The sequence below is a fragment of the Fukomys damarensis genome, unplaced genomic scaffold (assembly GCF_012274545.1).
Source record: "Fukomys damarensis isolate Sample0158 unplaced genomic scaffold, DMR_v1.0_HiC HiC_scaffold_12, whole genome shotgun sequence".
In the NCBI taxonomy this organism is placed as follows: domain Eukaryota; kingdom Metazoa; phylum Chordata; class Mammalia; order Rodentia; family Bathyergidae; genus Fukomys; species Fukomys damarensis.
Genome location: NW_022900924.1, coordinates 28,823,732 through 28,841,232, shown reverse-complemented (window position 1 = coordinate 28,841,232; position 17,501 = coordinate 28,823,732). Strand labels below are relative to the sequence as shown.

Genomic DNA, 17,501 nt, shown 5'->3' with positions numbered 1-17,501 from the left:
TTTTTTGCTAAAGGTATTTAGTGAATACAGGCCAGGGATATTGGTAAATATTCTACCATATACTGGACAGCCCAAGAAGAATTATTTGGCCCAAGATATTGATGGTGCTGAGGTTGGGAAACCTTGTTTTAGACTCCATAGATTAAAATTTTAACTCAAATAACTGACTCTATCATATTAGGCAGGGCACTTATCATTTCTGAATCTCTGTTACCACGTTTGTAAATTTATCACTTCACAAAGTTCTGAGCAATGTGTGAGATAATACACATGAAAATATTTTGAGAAATTATCTGAAAAATCACTTTAAAATGTATAGGAAAAATAAGAAAATCTAAAAAAATCTAAATTTAATAATTGGGTCATTATTAGAAGTGAAAATGGGTTTCAAATAGTTTAAGAGGGAGAAGTGTCAGAGAAAAAGTAAGAACAATTTTTGCAATGAACATAGGAGCAGAGGATGACATGTTAAAAGCCCTATAGGCTCAAGGAAATACTTTATTATACTGTATTTTAAAATTGCAGAAATGATGTGTGCAAGTTTATAGCCTGAGGGATGGATACGCAAGCAAGGGAAAGATTGCAGATGTATACTTATATGTATCTGTTGTTAGGATGTGGTCCTTGAGAAGGTCATTCATTAAAGAAGCCCTCTCCAGGGAAGAAATATATTTTCTCTGATATAAGAAACATAGAAGGAAAAACGCATGGAAACAAAAACAAATTTTAGAGATTGTATTTGACAAGTGAATGAGGTAGGATATTGCAGAAAATGGTAATAGGAAGATATCACTCACTTTAGTAACGCTGAAGCCAACAACATCTGCTCAGCTGAAAGAAAAAAAAAATGGGATGACACCAAGTTCTTGGGACTGGAGAAGGTTTGGAGTAGCCCTCGTGGAAGTTTACCCAAGAACGTGAGGGAATGTACCAGCAACCAAAGAATGGATGTGGAAAAGCCATAAAGGCCCCACTGGGGTTATTCAGCATGGATTTTTAGAAAACTCCTTTGTATTATTTCATCACAATAGTAGGTAGATATAGTAGAACTAAGAGGGCAGAGAGAAGGAGAGTGAAGCTGGTACTGGGGAACTCTTGAGTTTGGGAGTGTGAGGGTGTAGTCACGCGGAATGCTGTTTAGATGCAAGGTTTGGTCATAATGGTGGAGTGGCTGAAGATGTATATTCAGAGTAGCCATTTTGTGTTGGAGGATCTTCATTACAAGAAGAGTGGGTACGAAATGGATATTGAAGTGTCCTGGACTACCAGCCCAAAATGTGGCTAATATTGAGCAGATTGATGATTCAGGGTGAAGAGGATCCTAAATATGTGTAAAGGAAACAAGTAGAGAGTAGGGACATTTAGTAGACGACTTTGCTGTATGATGATAGCAGAAGGGTGTCCTGAAACCAGCACGCAGGAACAAATAGAAATCATGTTTTCCTCTTTCCTTGGTAAATGGAAAGGAGTGCAAAAGAACCTAAGTTCTTTGGAAAGTGATCTGGAGAAAGGTGTGTTTAAGGAAAGGTGAGTTTCAGTTAATGTGAACATGTGGCAGAGATTTTTTAGAAAAGATTTAATGTGCAAGGTAGTTTAATGACTATTTAATAGATGTTCCATGGAATGGCAGGGGAGTCTGTATGGAGAGATAATTAGTAGATAATTACAAAGCTTTAGTAGTAATTGGGTTGAGAGCGAGAATAGCTAAAAAGGTGATTTGTGGGAGGATTTGGGCCCAATGTGGTAGATTAAAGCATTGGTGGGAGTTTGGAGGCATTGTAAATGGGAGAGAGACATAAGCTGACAGCTTGGTTTGATTCCAGTGATTAAGAGGATGTGTCTGCCTGATTGAAAATTAAGTTGACTTGGTCCCTGAAAGCAATCCTTCAGCACTTACTGGGAGAAACATAAGTGAGTTAAAACATAGACTTCAACATATTAAACTCCTGTACTTTGCATCTATATATCTCCATGTGTACGTGTGTGTACACATATATATTCTTATATATTTTTTTGATCTAGCCTGCTCCCCTACCATCACCAGACTAATGAGCAAATGTCATTTGCCTAAAAGTAGCTATCAGTTTTTTCATTGAAATATTTCTATGCCATTTGAATGATTTGAAATATGACTACATTCATGGAACAAAAAGTATTGCTCATACTAAAAAGAAATGATAAATTTTTTCCAATACATATTTCCTTTTGCTTTGGACTATCGATCTGTTTTACACAAGCAATCTATAAGCACACTGATAATATTGTAACTCAGATGTATCATTAAGGTAATCATACTGGACAAGTTGGTTATGAAAAATGAAATTATCTGTAACTTGCATAACATTACCAATTTAAAAATAAAAGTGTGACACTGATAAGACTGATTATTTCAATCCTGTTTTCCTCTTCACTGTGTTGGATGAGAAAACATCTGAGCAGCTACTTCAAAGAATAGGAACAGTAAGTGCCTCTTTGAAGCAAAGCCATGGAGAATAATTAGGCTTAAATTTTCAAAGATGACTGCATTTGGTACAGCCATGGAGATAGAGGCAGCCATTGTTCTCATATACTCATGTGCAAATTGGGCAAATGAGCTCACAAATTGCAAATTTAAAACTGGAAATGAATTGACAGTGTCTGTATAAATACATACTATCCTCCATGTTCGTCTGTATACTTTAAATGTGATTTTTAATATGACTAAGGAAAATACTTTCAATTAGTAAATCTGTTTTCTTTCTTAGATCCAAGAATTTTAAGTGAATATTTATTTAAAATATCCAGTAGTAAATCTTATTTACTCATTTTGGGGGGTCACAATTTAGGGAAGTCATGGATCATAAATAATATATTTGATGGTTAAGGCTATGATACTTACATTTGGTTCTCCAAATGGGCAAACAAGTTAGTAACATTAGCTTTTAACTTATGTAAGTATCGACAGCTCTGAATTCAGTTTAGATTCAGTCAATACAAATATTAGACTTCGTATGCTTCAAAAATAGCAAAGCTACAAGGTATATAGAATCATCTTAGTATTTAAATACTAGCACTTAAAATCATTTCATGAGGCTATATATTTTTGTTGAAATTATATCCACCAAAAATATATCCACATTTCAGGAAAAGAAAAACTTGTATAAGTACATTAATACTGAATTTATTGAGACATCATGAGATTAATACAAGTTACTCTTAGCCTCTACAATTACAAGAGGTGCTCAAAGTGGTAGTCATTACCTTTCAGGCATTTATTTTTTTCCTGAAGTGAGTATGCATTTCTTGGTAGGCTCTGATTGCAGTATAGATTGTATATATATTTTTCATCCAAATTATTTTCTTTATATGAATTTTTTTCTAATGTTAAAAGGGCCACAAATGCTTTAATGATTATTGATTTTATATTGTGCTTTTACAATATATTTTTGCAAAGGATGTATCAAGATGGTACAGCTTTCGGTATTTTTGTTAATAACTCAAACTTTCTTTGGATAAGAGAATATACACCTAATAAATGGTTATCTATTTCATTAATACAGCTGTCTCCTGGCAAAGTAAAGTTAGAATTACTGAAGCAGCAACTTCAAGGTAAACAGTTTATCACTATTATTAGATGCTAAAGATGCAGTTTCATGTATGAATTACATATAAAATTAAAGTGTTAGAATCATTCAGACAATGTAAAGATTCTTGCCTTTGCTGAGATCCAAAATGTTCCCCATGTTTATTGTGCTCAAGGCTTGGCTGCTGATTGGGTTTGGGGAAATGTTTGAATCTTGAGGGCTCTAGCTTCATAATTTAAGGGCATAATGGGAAGTGATGGAAAGAGGAAATGAAGTGGGTGTGACTTGGGATATCAGGTCCCTGGTCCTCTCCTCTCTGGCTTCCCCTGGCCCTGCCTCCTGTCTACTACGAGTGGAGTCTCTTTGCTCCAGCACCTGCTGTCTGCCATGTTTTGCTTCCCCTGGGCAACAGAGCCAAGTGACTATGGACTGAGACCGCTGAGAATTTGAGTGGAATTAAACCTCTCCTGAATTTTTCTCAGGTATTTGGTCACAATGATGAAAAACTGTCACAACTATAAGCCCCCAGGTAATCACATTTTTGATTTTCAGATACATTTTATTCAGATTTTCCTGGGGGACTCATTTTTATGGTAAAAATGTTAACCTAGTATGTGATTATAGTAACACTTTGAAAGTGAGGATTTTCATCACATTGATTTTTAAAAATTTATGGATTAATCTAATCACAAAGAAATTTATCAGTATAAAATTATAAATGGAAAGATACCTCTAAGAAAATAAAAGTATATTGCTTTATATATTAATAAATTATTTAAAAATGGGAAAATGCAAAATTAAATGTTGAACTATAATCACTCAAAAAAAAAGACGTATTTCTAGAGGATAAACAAATTTAATTTTTAATGGCAATTTGGTAGAGCAGTATTTATCAGACATGTTTGTTTCATATGTTTATTACTTGTCCTGACAGGGTCTGGTGTGAACTCTACTTTCACTTGACAGCTTAGATTTGACTATGCACCACTTTTATGGACAACTAATATTTAAATTCTGTTTGAGAATTTAGCAGTGTACCTTTTCATTATTTTACTAATCAGAAAATTAAACATAATATTGCAAATTGAAAATTACTAAAATGGTTTAACTTTTTTTTTTCTTCCAGAGCCAGTAAAACAACCCCTTCATTACAAAATGGCAAGTTTTTCTAGAACTGGAAAACCCAAGCTAAAAGGGAAGGTTTGTGGACAGTGTGAGGACAAAACTGCCCTACTAGTACGTACAGTATTGTCACCTCTCCTTCTCTTTGCTTTCTTTAAATTTGTGTAAGGGTGCTATAGACGTTTATATGCAAGTCTTTTCAAATTATCTACATTATCTGCTTTCTTCTAAAAGACTAAGCAAATGATAAAAAGTATAGATGCTTTTTAATAGCTCTATAATTTTCAATGGTGCCACTTGCTTGAACAGTTTTAAAAATTGTTGTAAAGAGTGCATAAGTTGAAATTTGTAGGTTAGTGATGTTAAGTATGTTTGTGATGTTATCACCAACATTTATCCATGGAGCACTTTTCATCTTGCAAAACTGGAACTTTTTACCTACTGAACAAACACTCACCATTGTCCCTACTCTATCCCCTAGCAAACAGCACTTTATTTTCTATCTCTGAAATTTGCCTATATTAGCCATCTCATAAAAATGGAATCACCTAATATTTTCCCCTTTGAAACTGACTTATTTAACTTAGTATAATGTCCTGAAAGTTTATGTTGGTAGCATGCCACAATTTCCTTCCTCATTAAGACTGAGTAATACATTCATCAAATTTTACCTATTTATCCATTGATAGTTACTTGGATTGTATCAACTTTTGGCTATTGCGAATAATGCTGCTATAAATGTGAATGCAAAGATACTCCTCAAAACCCTACTTTCATTTCTTTTGGATGTACACCCCAAAAAGGTAATTGCTGGATTCCTGTTCTCTCTTGACTTCTCTTCACTCAGTTTTGTGGCTACACTACTGTCAAGGTCATCAGAGACTTCTCCATTCTTTAAATACAATGGTAAATTATTAGTTTTCATTTTAATTAGACCCATTTGATACAGCAATCCCTCTCCACATCTGCTTTTCTTCTCTTGACTCCCTCTGAGGCATTCATATTACCTATAATCATAATAGTGTGCAAAAGCACACCAGTCCTAACCACCGTTCTATCTAACTTAGTACTTGGGGATCAACAATACAACCTTTGCTATCATGCTCCTCTCAACTTGTAGGAGATCAATTTATATATTCCAATATGAATGAGATCACGATGTATTGCCTTTTTGTGCCTGGCTTATTTCACATAACATAATGATCTCCAAATCCACTTTATTTTTCACATACAACCACATACGATTTTCTTTTATGGCTGCATAGCAGTCCGTTTTTCATACATACCACATTTTCTTATCTACTCGTTGGTTGTTGAGTACTTAGGTTGTTCCCGTTTCCTGTCTGATGTGAGTAGTGCTACGGTGAACGTGCCTGTGTAGATGTCTTTTTCTCTCCTTTGCACTGATACTAATTCCTTTCATTTGTATATGTACCCACTAGTGGGATTGCTGGCTTACATGGTAGTGCTTTTTAAAATTTTTTAGGTACTTCTATGTTGTTGTCCACAATGGCTGTACTAATTTACATTCCCACCAACAGAGTTAAGCTTCCCTTGTCTCCATATTATACTCTTGTGGCCAATGCCTGTGGGATTTTGAAAGGGACTGCATTGAATATGTGAATTTCTTTTATTAGGAAGGACATTTTTAACTCTCGATTTTTCTAATTGATGAGCAAAAGATTTCTTTCTACATTTTTGTGCCCTCATTTCTGTCAATCATTATTTTATAGTTTATTGTAAAGATTTTCACTTCTTGGATAAGTTTATTCCTACGTGGGTATTTTTTGATAGCAATGGCAAATGAGATTGCTTTCTTGGTTTCACTTTCATATAAGTGGTTATTGGAATATAGCAGCAGTACTGAGTTTGTATGTTGATTTTATATGCTGCAATTTTGCTGAGTTCATTTATGAGTTTTAAAAGTATATTTGTGGGGACCTTGGCTCTTTTATGTATAAAATTATGACAATTGCAAAGAGTGGAAATTTGAATTTTCATTTTCCAGTTTGAATTCCCATTTACCAATTTGAGTGCCTTTATTTTTATCTTGCCTAAACACCATAGCTAAGTTGTTCCAGTACTATATTGAATAAAATTGATGAAAGTAGGTATCTTTGTCTCATTTCACAAGTTTGCCTGCATTCGCTATAATGTGAAGTTTGCTTTTGACTTATATATGACCTGTACCATGTTAAGTGCATTCTTTCTATATTTAATTTATTCAGCACCTTTATCATAACGGGATGTTGAATTTTATCAAATGCCTTTTCTGCACCTATTGTGGCAGCCACGTATTTTCTTCTTTCTGTTGCTTTCTTGTATCATGTTATTGATTTATATATGCTAAACAATTCTTGGATCTCTAGCATGCACCCCACTTAATTATAGATAATAATCTTTGTAATATGTTATATTCAGTTTGCTGTTATTTTCTTGAAGATTTTGCATCTACGTTCACCAGGGATATCGGTCTGTTTTGTTGTTTGTTTGTAGATTGATAATTGTTATGTCCTTGCCTAGTTTTTTTTGTCAGGGGAATGTTGTCCTCATAGAATATGTTTAGAAGAATTCCTTTATCTTCAATTTTTTTGAAATTATTTAAGACTGGAAGTATTGATTCTTTAACTGTTTGAAAATTTTGAGAGTTAAGTTTTTGGTTTTGGGCTTTTTTTTGGATAGACTTTTTTACTAATTGAATCTCATTACTTTTCATTGATCTGTTGAAGTTTTTTATTTCTTCCTGATTAATTTTTAATAAAGTGTAAATGTCCAGAAATTTGTCCAGTTTTTCATGGTTATCAAGTTTGTCAGTACATCGTTGTTCATAATAATCTTTTAAGATGATTCCTTTTTTTTTGTTATCAGTTGTAATGTCTCCATGTTCATACTGGTTTTATTGAGTGCTATAGCATAGGGCTTGACCTCAAAGCAAAAGATCTATTTTTTAAAATGAAAGAAGTAACAAGAAGGCAATTCCAGATGGGATAAGTGAGAGGACTGGAAAGCAGATTGAGAATGACAATGTGTGCAGTGATTAAAGAACTGTTTTGTCTGAAAATTCTTGGCACAGTATTCAGGATTTAAGCTATAAACTTTTCCAATTTTTTTTTTTTCGGCATTGGGGATTGGACTCAGGAACTTGTGCTTGTGAGTCAGGTACTACACCACTGACCTAAATCTCTGCCCAGATTCAAACTTTTAAGAATTTCATTAAGCTTTTTTTTTTGTTGTTTCAGCTTTAATTGAGTTTATTGGTACATTTCAGGGATGCAGTACAGTTACATTCATTGTTGGGATCTTGTACCTCTACATGACAGGTGTTAGTTCTCATTTTTTCCCCATGTCCCTGCCCTCTCTTCACCCCCTCATTAAGCTTTTTAAAAAAGAATTCTTTTTGATTTGAAATAAAGCAGTTTTACATGGTAGTTGTTGAAACACAATAAACTGTTTGAATGATGTGCTGATCTAATGAAATAGAACACAGTAAATTCTGAGATTGTCTTATTTCTTAGCATTTATTATGTATAACTGCTAACTAGACACATACAGACACACAAACACACACAGGGCTTTTTATCAGGGAACATTTTGTATTGGAGGATGGGAGGTAGGTGCTCAGAACTTGTAATGGGTGGTTAGAATTGCAACTTTCCTTATTAATTATGTGCCCTTAATTAGTGACTTCATCTTTCTAGAACTATTTTCTCACTTGCTGAATGGAATAATGCGAAGAACTAAATTTTATATCAGAAAGTTACTGATAATGATGAATTAATGCATGTGAAATATTCAGCACTGTGTGTGACAACTAGACAGGAGATAATGATTGTGTTTTCTTGGTTGGTGTATCTTTTGTGACCTGATGTATTCACGATGGAAACAAACCAAAACTTCAACATTTCTTATATTGAAAGGGAGTTCTAGTAGTTTGAGGTTGTTTCTATACTCCAAGAGTAAATTGGATAGTTAAAAATTACACATTATTTTGGCATTTCTGGATAACTTACTTAAATGCAAATGGATTCTAAATGCTCAGTGCAATTGATTTGGCATTCATCCAACTGGCAACGTATTTTGTTAAAATGGTTCCTGGGAATTCTTCTACCTGTGAAGAAGTATCATGGTGGAATGGAATCCTTATCCATATTTTCAGTATGTTTCTCCGAGTTATACAAACTGCCTAAAAGATTTTTCCAGTTGGCAGTCACTTTAACCCAGTTTTAATATAAATGTGTCCATGTAACAAAATATATACGCTTATTCTGCAACTCCAGCTTTGATCTTTCAGTGTACAAATACCTGTTTGGCTACTATCATTAAAAGTCTGCTTGGCTTAGAAGTATATGCTGAAACATAGTTTAAACTTCCTGTATAATACTACATTGTGAAAACTGCCAAGCATTTGAGATAAATTTATTAAAATGTTAGCATGTATATGAAAAAAATTATGCAGAATACATATTGAAAGCTATATCTATATACTACTACTACTATATATATGTGAAATTAGATTTTAAATTAAAATTCATTTTGCATGCACAATTATGAAATTAGCAAAGTGTCATCATTATTTCCCTCAGAGGCACAAAACAAGAGTGGAATGGATAAGCCTGGTACTCATGCTACAGAGAGTATTTTTTTGTGTGTGTGCTCAAATAAAATATCTGGTTCTCTGTAGCTAAGCACACTTGAAAAAAATGCAGTAAAACTTTGATAAATACCAGTCCAGACAGTCATTTGAAATGCTAAATTTTATTTTATTGTGAATTTCATCAGGGTTCCTCGGTAAATGGTTCATTCTGCAGTTAATGAGCAGCGATTGGTTTAATGACTGTGTGTGAGCCCCAGTGAGGGGCTGGAGCTGTTAGTCAGACAGTAGCTTGCAGTCCTGGCCCCACTACCACTAGTACAGAGGCCCGTGGGCCAATATCGCTCGTTGTGCTCCTGTGTTACTTTTTCTTCTCAGAGTGATTGTTCTAACCTCATAGGACAGCCGTGAGGGTTGAGACTGAACAGGTAAAACCCCTGGAAGAGTGCTCATTGAACGCTGTGGCTATTATTATTATTTCAATTCTGACCCCATTTTTAAGTTTCATTTTAGTTATAGACATTTTCTTACACCTTTAAGCATTTTATTGCTTTTGTAATTTCATATTGAATAAAACTGACTGCATCATTGTACATAACCACGTCATCCCGTGGGACGTTTAACATACCTTTAAAAGCTCAGCGGACTTCTAAGTCTCATTGCGTGTGTAACACGAGTTCAGTCTGCTGTCGTGTGTCTCCGGCACTCTAGCTCTTCATTCCTCGGTGTAGCATCTGCACAGCAGGGGTGTTACCCGGAGTTTGTTAGAATGCTGGGTCTCTGGTTCCATTGCAGACCTAATGAACAAGAGCATGTATTGCAACCAATCCCAGATGATCGCTACCACACGACTGTTGGAGAAGCACAATGGTGTAACTCAGTCCCCCACTGAGCAGTATTAGGCAGAAGAGTTTCATTGACCTCTTACTAACCTAACCCAGCTGCTTTGCACAGAATTGCCAGGGACAAAGAAGGAAGTGTGTTAGAGAACAGTGTTAGGTGCCCCGAGAGGAAACGTAATACCCTAGCCTACTTACGTGAGCGTCTTGAGGCAGGCCTTCTGATACCTTCTCAGGAAGTCCTCATGCTTTCGTTACCATTCAACTGCTACGTACAATTCTGCTCAACCTGGGCCGAAATAAAAAAAAACAAAAACAAAAAACGAAGGATTTTAGCCATTTTTATGGCCATTTGTCATATCTTGTATGGCACTGAAAAGGAGTACAGCTGCAGAATAATAATTTAAGTTGTAGGAAAACTTTATATTCTTTTTTCTTTCAGTCTTGGTTGGTGCCTCTATAGATATAGGCATATTGCGTTGTTGAACTTATCTGTACATTTTAAGATAATATTTTTTCATCCTAGAGAATTTAGAAAATCAATATGAATTGGACCATAATCATTTTACTAGTTATAAACACTGTTGACCTTGTAATGATTCCTCTATTTTTTCATCTTTTTTTTTTCCTTTGGGTACATTTGTAAGAATACTTTCAAGACTGCAGTTTGAGACTGACCAGTGATGGATTATCTATTATGGATATAAGTGGAGATTTTTGAACAAAAGAGTACATTGTTTGAAACTAATTGTGTCATGTTATTCTGTACATAAAGATAAAATAAAACACAAAAGTGACAAAGTTTTGACCCAAAGAAATTGTTTAATTTTTAAAGTCAAGAAGTTTAATTTGAGGTTGTTTTATTATCATTAATTATATATATATATATGCCTTTATCTAATACATACACCTAATACCTGCATTGTAATTATTCCATTTATTTTGATAGGAGAGTAATTAGTGTTTAAAAGCTAGTTGCTCTCAGAATTAAATCTTAGTTTCATGAGTCTTTTCACTTTTGATGACATTTAGATATGAAATGAATTGAATAAACATGAATAAAATGTTATCTCTATGCAAAATTTATCAAACTCATAGTATCATAAGATTGTATGATTCTAAAATATATATATATATTTTTTAAGGTATGCCTTGAATGTGGTGAAGATTATTGTTCCGGATGCTTTGCTAAAATACACCAGAAGGGGGCACTAAAGCTCCACAGAACTACTCTTTTGCAGGTATGATTTCCTGAAATGCCTTACTTGCTGTATAGTTATAAAACGTTTCAACAAAAAGATGCTTAGCATATGTTTAGTTTTCCAGAATTCAGGGTGATTTACATTAATTTCTCAAGTTCTATTTTATCTATTATGTATAGATAATCTTGACATATTTTTAATTATTTTATTGAGCAATAATTGAATTCTATTTTGCTATTTAAACTGTGTTTTAATATAGTGCCTGAAGCACTTTGCTTGTTAAGTCTTTAGATTAGGCAGTCTATCAATGAATGTGACGCTTCAAATTAGGCAAAATTTATCCATTGTGGTTTAAAATGAACATATAGCTTATTTCAAGTATTATTTCTATCTAGTTTACTAGTAGGAATCTTATGTTTTCTTTTTATGTAGCTTTAAAAAAATGTTTATCATTGTCCATTATCATTATCTTAAAGTTTCTATTTTTTTTCCATGTGCTAGAAATTTTTATTCATTCTTCTACAATCATTTCTCTCACCTTCTCTTTTTTAAATCGTTGCTCCTTATAATTCTTCAACTCAAACCTTGTCAAATGGCTCTAAAATTCTAGTATTTAATAAATATGGTTAGAGTCAGATGTGATATTACACTGGTTACATTAATGATATACTTATTTATCCTCCATTTAATTCATTTTACAGTAATATAGTTAACAAATATTTACTGAACAGCTTCTTGGCAGCAGGATCAATCCTAGGCAGTGCTCTTATCTCATATACATTAATATTGCCAGAATCCTGCTTCTAAGGACCTGAAGATAAAACGGACAACCACGGACCTTACGGAGGTGGTTAAGGATATCATTGTCTCGTAGCAAAGGGAAAGAGGGGATAACGTGTACTTACAAAGATCACTGAAACATTTCAGCATTTACATATTACTTCCTTATAAATAATTGATAGCTCCCAGATACTAGTGATTCAAGTTATAATAATCAAATAGATCTAAGTCACATTTTCCAGAGCCACTTTAGAGTGACCACTGAATGTTAGAGCCTTTAGTCAGAAACGATGGAGGGGCTGTATAAATAACCTGCTCCTTGGACAATCATAGGGAATCGAAGTTAGTCTGTGTAGAAGGAAATCTAGCTGCTATCATACAAACAGTACACAAGCATTTCACCGTATGTTTTAGGACTTTATCCTTCTAAAGTTTGTTTCTTGAGCACATTTTCTCAGTTACCAATCAGTGAATTTAAGCACTGATTTGGATTTAACGTGATGTCGAAGAAACAAGAAATGAGACGTGTCTCCTTCCCTTAACTTCAGGATGTGAGCTTCGGGATCTGTCCGAGTTTGATTCTCCTTTCCTCTGTCTCCCCGCACCCCTTGCACCTCCTCTCTCATCCCATTCACTTCTCTCCTTCCCTCCCCGCATGCCCCCATTGTACGTTGCTGTGATATGGCTAATGTATGTGAATGAATTTTTTCATTCCCTAGACTGTCAAATTCTAATATTTCAGACATAGATACAATAAGGGTCAAATCCTGCTTATTAAGGCTATTTAACATATAGGGTAATTTCTAAACAATCAGCTTTCTCTATTCCATCTTTGCATCATTGAAATGAATACTTTCTCTTGAATGTGGCATTTTAGATTCCAAATATAAAGTTGATTGGAGAAATGAGAAAATATTTACTGATATATGTATTTACTGTCATATAGTTTTTTGTAATTAAAAATATATTTTTAAATGTAAATTTTCTTCAGCTTAAGTAGTACCTTTGCACAAAAATTTGAAACACTGAGCTATTTTCCATCATTTTTGAGACATAATTGACAGACACTAATCGTATAAATTTAAGTTATACAAATTGACATTTTGTTATGTATATACATTATGAAATATTCCCCTACATTAAGCTAATGATCAAATGAATGATTTCACATTACCATTTTTCTCCCCTCCCCCCTCATGAGGTAAGAAAACATAAGATATTCCCAAGGTAACATTTTGTAGTTTTAGATGCAGAAAAGGAAAGGTTGGTAGTCCATAAATAGCAAAATGATATTTAAGTTTCAAGTGAATCTCAAATTGGAGTAGAAACATTCATTTCTAAATGTTAGGATGAACAAATTTCATATATATATATACAAATCAAAGAGCATGTCAAAAACCATGATTCTTAGACAGGTTTCTACAAATGCAGGGGCCTTCTATGCATATAAAATAAATATTAAGTACTGATAACAAACCATGCGTCTTCTGTGTTCATATTATTCCTTAGCATTTTACCCTTGTCTGTGGATACTGAAGTTGATACTTGGTGATGCCTTGGGGAAAGTTCTGGAAAGTGAATTTTTTCTGAGTGAAGTCAAACTGTGGCGTTGGTACTTAGCAGAATACCCACAGGCCACTTGTACAGGAAACTAAACTATACTACTTTTACTTTCTTTTTTATATAACCTCACTTCAACTACTGAGATAGCTATGAAAAAGACAGTATTTTCCAGATAATTAAAATAAAATTGTCCATTTAATTATAATACAAAACATGTAAAATCAAAGGTTTTGTTTGTTTTCTTTTAAATTCCACATGCAAGTAAAATATAGTTTTCTTTCTGAACCTGGTTTATTTAATTTAGCATAATGTCCTCCAGTTTGATCCATGTTTTTGAAAATTACATTAGCTCCTTCTTTGTAAAAGCTGAATTATATTCCATTGTGTGTATATAAGTGCTCTTACTACAAGAACAAAGAAAAGGAGCTATACGAGGGGCTTTGGCCTTGATGGCCACATCGTTAGTAATGAGTAGATACCTCTTTCTGTATAGCCCTCATTCACCTCTCATATGTGCTGTTAGTTTTTCACCATACTGGTAATTACTGAAGTCATGAGGGTTAGATGACCGCTCAATTCAAATCTATCCTGAGAAGTTAAGAAGACACCTGATATGTGAATATTGATCGTTGGTATATAAAATGGATGCATTGTAGCCTAATGGCTCTTGTATTTTATATTCTCTAATCTATAATGTCACTTCTGGTTATTAAAAATCATAGCTAAATTTGATAATTATAAACCATTTTAGCCCTTATTTTACAGTCCAGTTAGTCGTATGAATCAGTCACTGTGGACCATTTTGTTCCAGTGTGTTTTGTTTTACTAAAAAGATGCATACCAGCCTGGTGTCGTGGCGCATGCCTGTAATCCCAGCACTCGGGAGACTAAAGCAGGAGGATCGTGAGTTCGAGACCAGCCTGGGCTACATAGTGAGTTCCAGGTTAGTCTCAATTACATAGTGGACCCTGTCTCAAAAAACAAAACAAAAAACCCCCAAAAAGATGCATACCTGAATAATAGGAGGCAAACAATTACTATTTTTATGTTGACCAACATTATAATTTCAAAGAGCATTCCTTTTTTGATTTATGATTGACTTACACTTGGCAATGATTCAAAACATTTCAAGTTTCTTTGCTTTCTTCAAGCTCTGTTAAATAGCAAATTATCTGAAAAACAAAGCATAAATACACTAGAAGAATTGCTATGTAGGAAAATTCCAATTCTATATTTAGCAAGATTGTTAACACAAAAAGGTTGAAATGGAGATTTCTTTTTCTTTCAGGTGAAAAACAAGATGTTAATATATCAGGCATTTCTAGTTCCTTTTAACAATGTCTGATCAGACAAAAGAGTCAAGGTTCATCAGGGTGAATGGAAGATCAGTGAAAACGCATTTTATTGGGAAGGATGACTTGCACAGGGAGGGTTATGTGAATAATTACTAGATTATGATGTCTTTTCTTACTTGGAATGAAGATTTTTTTAACTTGAAAGAATAAATCTTGGTAATGTGCACAGTTAGTAAGGAAGGATGAGAAAATCAAGGTTGAATTCCCATTGTTTATTGCATGAGGCTCTTTTGCTCCAAATGGAGGAATATTTCTGTAAATATTGATATTATTGGGAATATATTTTTGCCTAAATATTCTGGCAGGAAATGTTACTGGAGTAAACCTTAGTGAATGCCACATTCCTACTCATGCTTGATAACTTTAAGGTAGGCAATCATTTTTAATTGACTGCACTCAATCTCAGCTTTTAGGTTCAAACTGTTCACTATCACTACACACTGTTAATATTGAGAACCATTTCTCATTTTCAGACTACTTATTCATATTGGATAATATATTTTGATGATCATAGTTGATCATTTAAAAATATTGTTCACATGTAGTTGTGATTGTGTGCCCCCACACCCTCCTGTTTAAACCTAAAATACCCTCTTTCCTAGCTGCCTACGTCCTTGCCCACTGATGGTCATAATGAGGCTGTCCCTAGAAACCATCCTCTTTAACAAGGAAGTGTTACTTCTTAAGTTACTTTCCTTCCTGGAGTAGCCTGTCATTTTTGGTTTTGTTTTTGTAGTCAAATACTGCAGACTGGGTAATTTGTAGAGAATTAATGTTTATTCAGATCAGCTTATTTGGACTCCAAGAGCTCGAAGCGCAAGGGGCTACGTCTGGTGAGGGCCTTCTTGCTGGTAGGGACTCTGCAAAGCCTGACAGGGTTCAGGGAAGCGTTGGTGGTGCTGGTGGGGCGATCGGTGCATATGAGAGACAGAGCACACTTTCTTTTAGACCAAACCTGCTCTTGTGACCTACTCACGTTTTCAAGATTTCACCTGGTCTCACCTCTTAATATCTCATGACAGGAATTAAATTTCCCCATGAGTTTTGGTGGCGAGATCGAAATCATAGTATAATCCAGCAAGTTCCCAGCAGCCCTTTTGGGACAGCACACATAAGGCATTGCAGCTCTCTATGGTTGGCTTTGAAATTCAGTTTTTCTTTTGCTCAGTCTTCCTGCCTTCACCTGTCCGCAGGTGTGGCCAGAGCACTATCTGGTCAGATGCAGGGAGGCAGATCTCAGCAGTTATTTCCCAGGGAACCTGGCTCATGACAATATGGAGTTTAGAGTATAATTAGAGATAATTATTGGGCTAATTTTAGAGTTTGCTGCAATTTTTGAAGGTCAGTACACAGGACCTACTGCTTCACATTGGAACTACCTGGAGAAACAGATACTAGAGTCAGAAGATAGAAATGAAAGCATCAGCTTTACTACTGATGCAACCAGAATTAATGGTTGTTGCATGGGTGTTAAGACAAATTCAGGTTTGTGATGCATCCTTGAAATGAATGTGCTTTCCTCGGAATTGTAGACATTTTCCTTTAGAGTCTACACAAGGGATTAATGATGACCAGATTGCTATTCATCTCACTCTGGACAGGCAGCCTTTGAAGAGAGCCTTTTTACAGGGCAGAAACGAGCATGATCCCAGGGATCAATGAAACAGAAATATATCAATGACAACTAAATATTCACATGAATTATTCTAAATTCACATGATTTTAGATTCCAAGTTATAAAAATATGAAAAACATATAAACTTACCTTGCATAAATATTAGTTAATATTATACTTAAAGATAAAATGAAATATTTAAAATGTACATAAACCATTGAACATCATCTTTTTAATTTAATTCTTAAATATGAATAATATTTATTCCCTACTCTACAGATCATGTTCATTGCCCTTTAATATGATCAGTAAAACTTTGCACGCCATCAAAGGTTTTTTCGACTATTTTGCTGATAACTGCTCACTCTTTCGTATCTTCTGACAAATTTCCAATCCTGCAATAAGAATGATTTCTGCCTTGCTCATGACTCTCAGTATCTGTACCTGGCCTATTTAAGTCAAGTTTTGAATGAATAAAAATGCTAATGAACTCCTAATGATGGAGTAAAGTACCTCAAATAAAAAGACATTTTAGGTAGCATGGTTTATTTTACTTTCAATTCTAAAAGCTAAAGAATTTATTAACCAAATGGGATAATTAAAATATTTTATGATATGTTAATGTGCTGTGTTGGTGAAAGCTTTTCAAAAGCCTTCCCTCCTAAGTGTCAGGATTTGACCTTTAGTGAACTTTTGGGCTTTTTCTATGAGAAACAGCAAAAGGATCTTAGGTAGCGAAATCATGGCAAATGAAACTTGTGCCCTGTAAAGTGTGTCTGAACAGGGAACGCTGTACATACTCACAGAGAACCGGAGCTCTGGCAGGTGATGCGTTTTGTGGGTAGAACAGCCACCGTGGATTTCTAGAAGC

General features: G+C 34.4%; 1 protein-coding gene across 1 annotated transcript in view; it reads left to right on the top strand.

The window, feature by feature from the left end:
- The window catches only part of Zbbx (zinc finger B-box domain containing), a 100,574-nt gene that overhangs the window by 17,938 nt on the left and 65,135 nt on the right, over positions 1–17,501 (top strand). Inside the window, 3 exon segments of the mRNA XM_010606684.2 lie at positions 3,540–3,588; positions 4,690–4,799; positions 11,261–11,356. Of these exon segments, the coding sequence (XP_010604986.2) occupies positions 3,540–3,588; positions 4,690–4,799; positions 11,261–11,356 (255 nt within the window).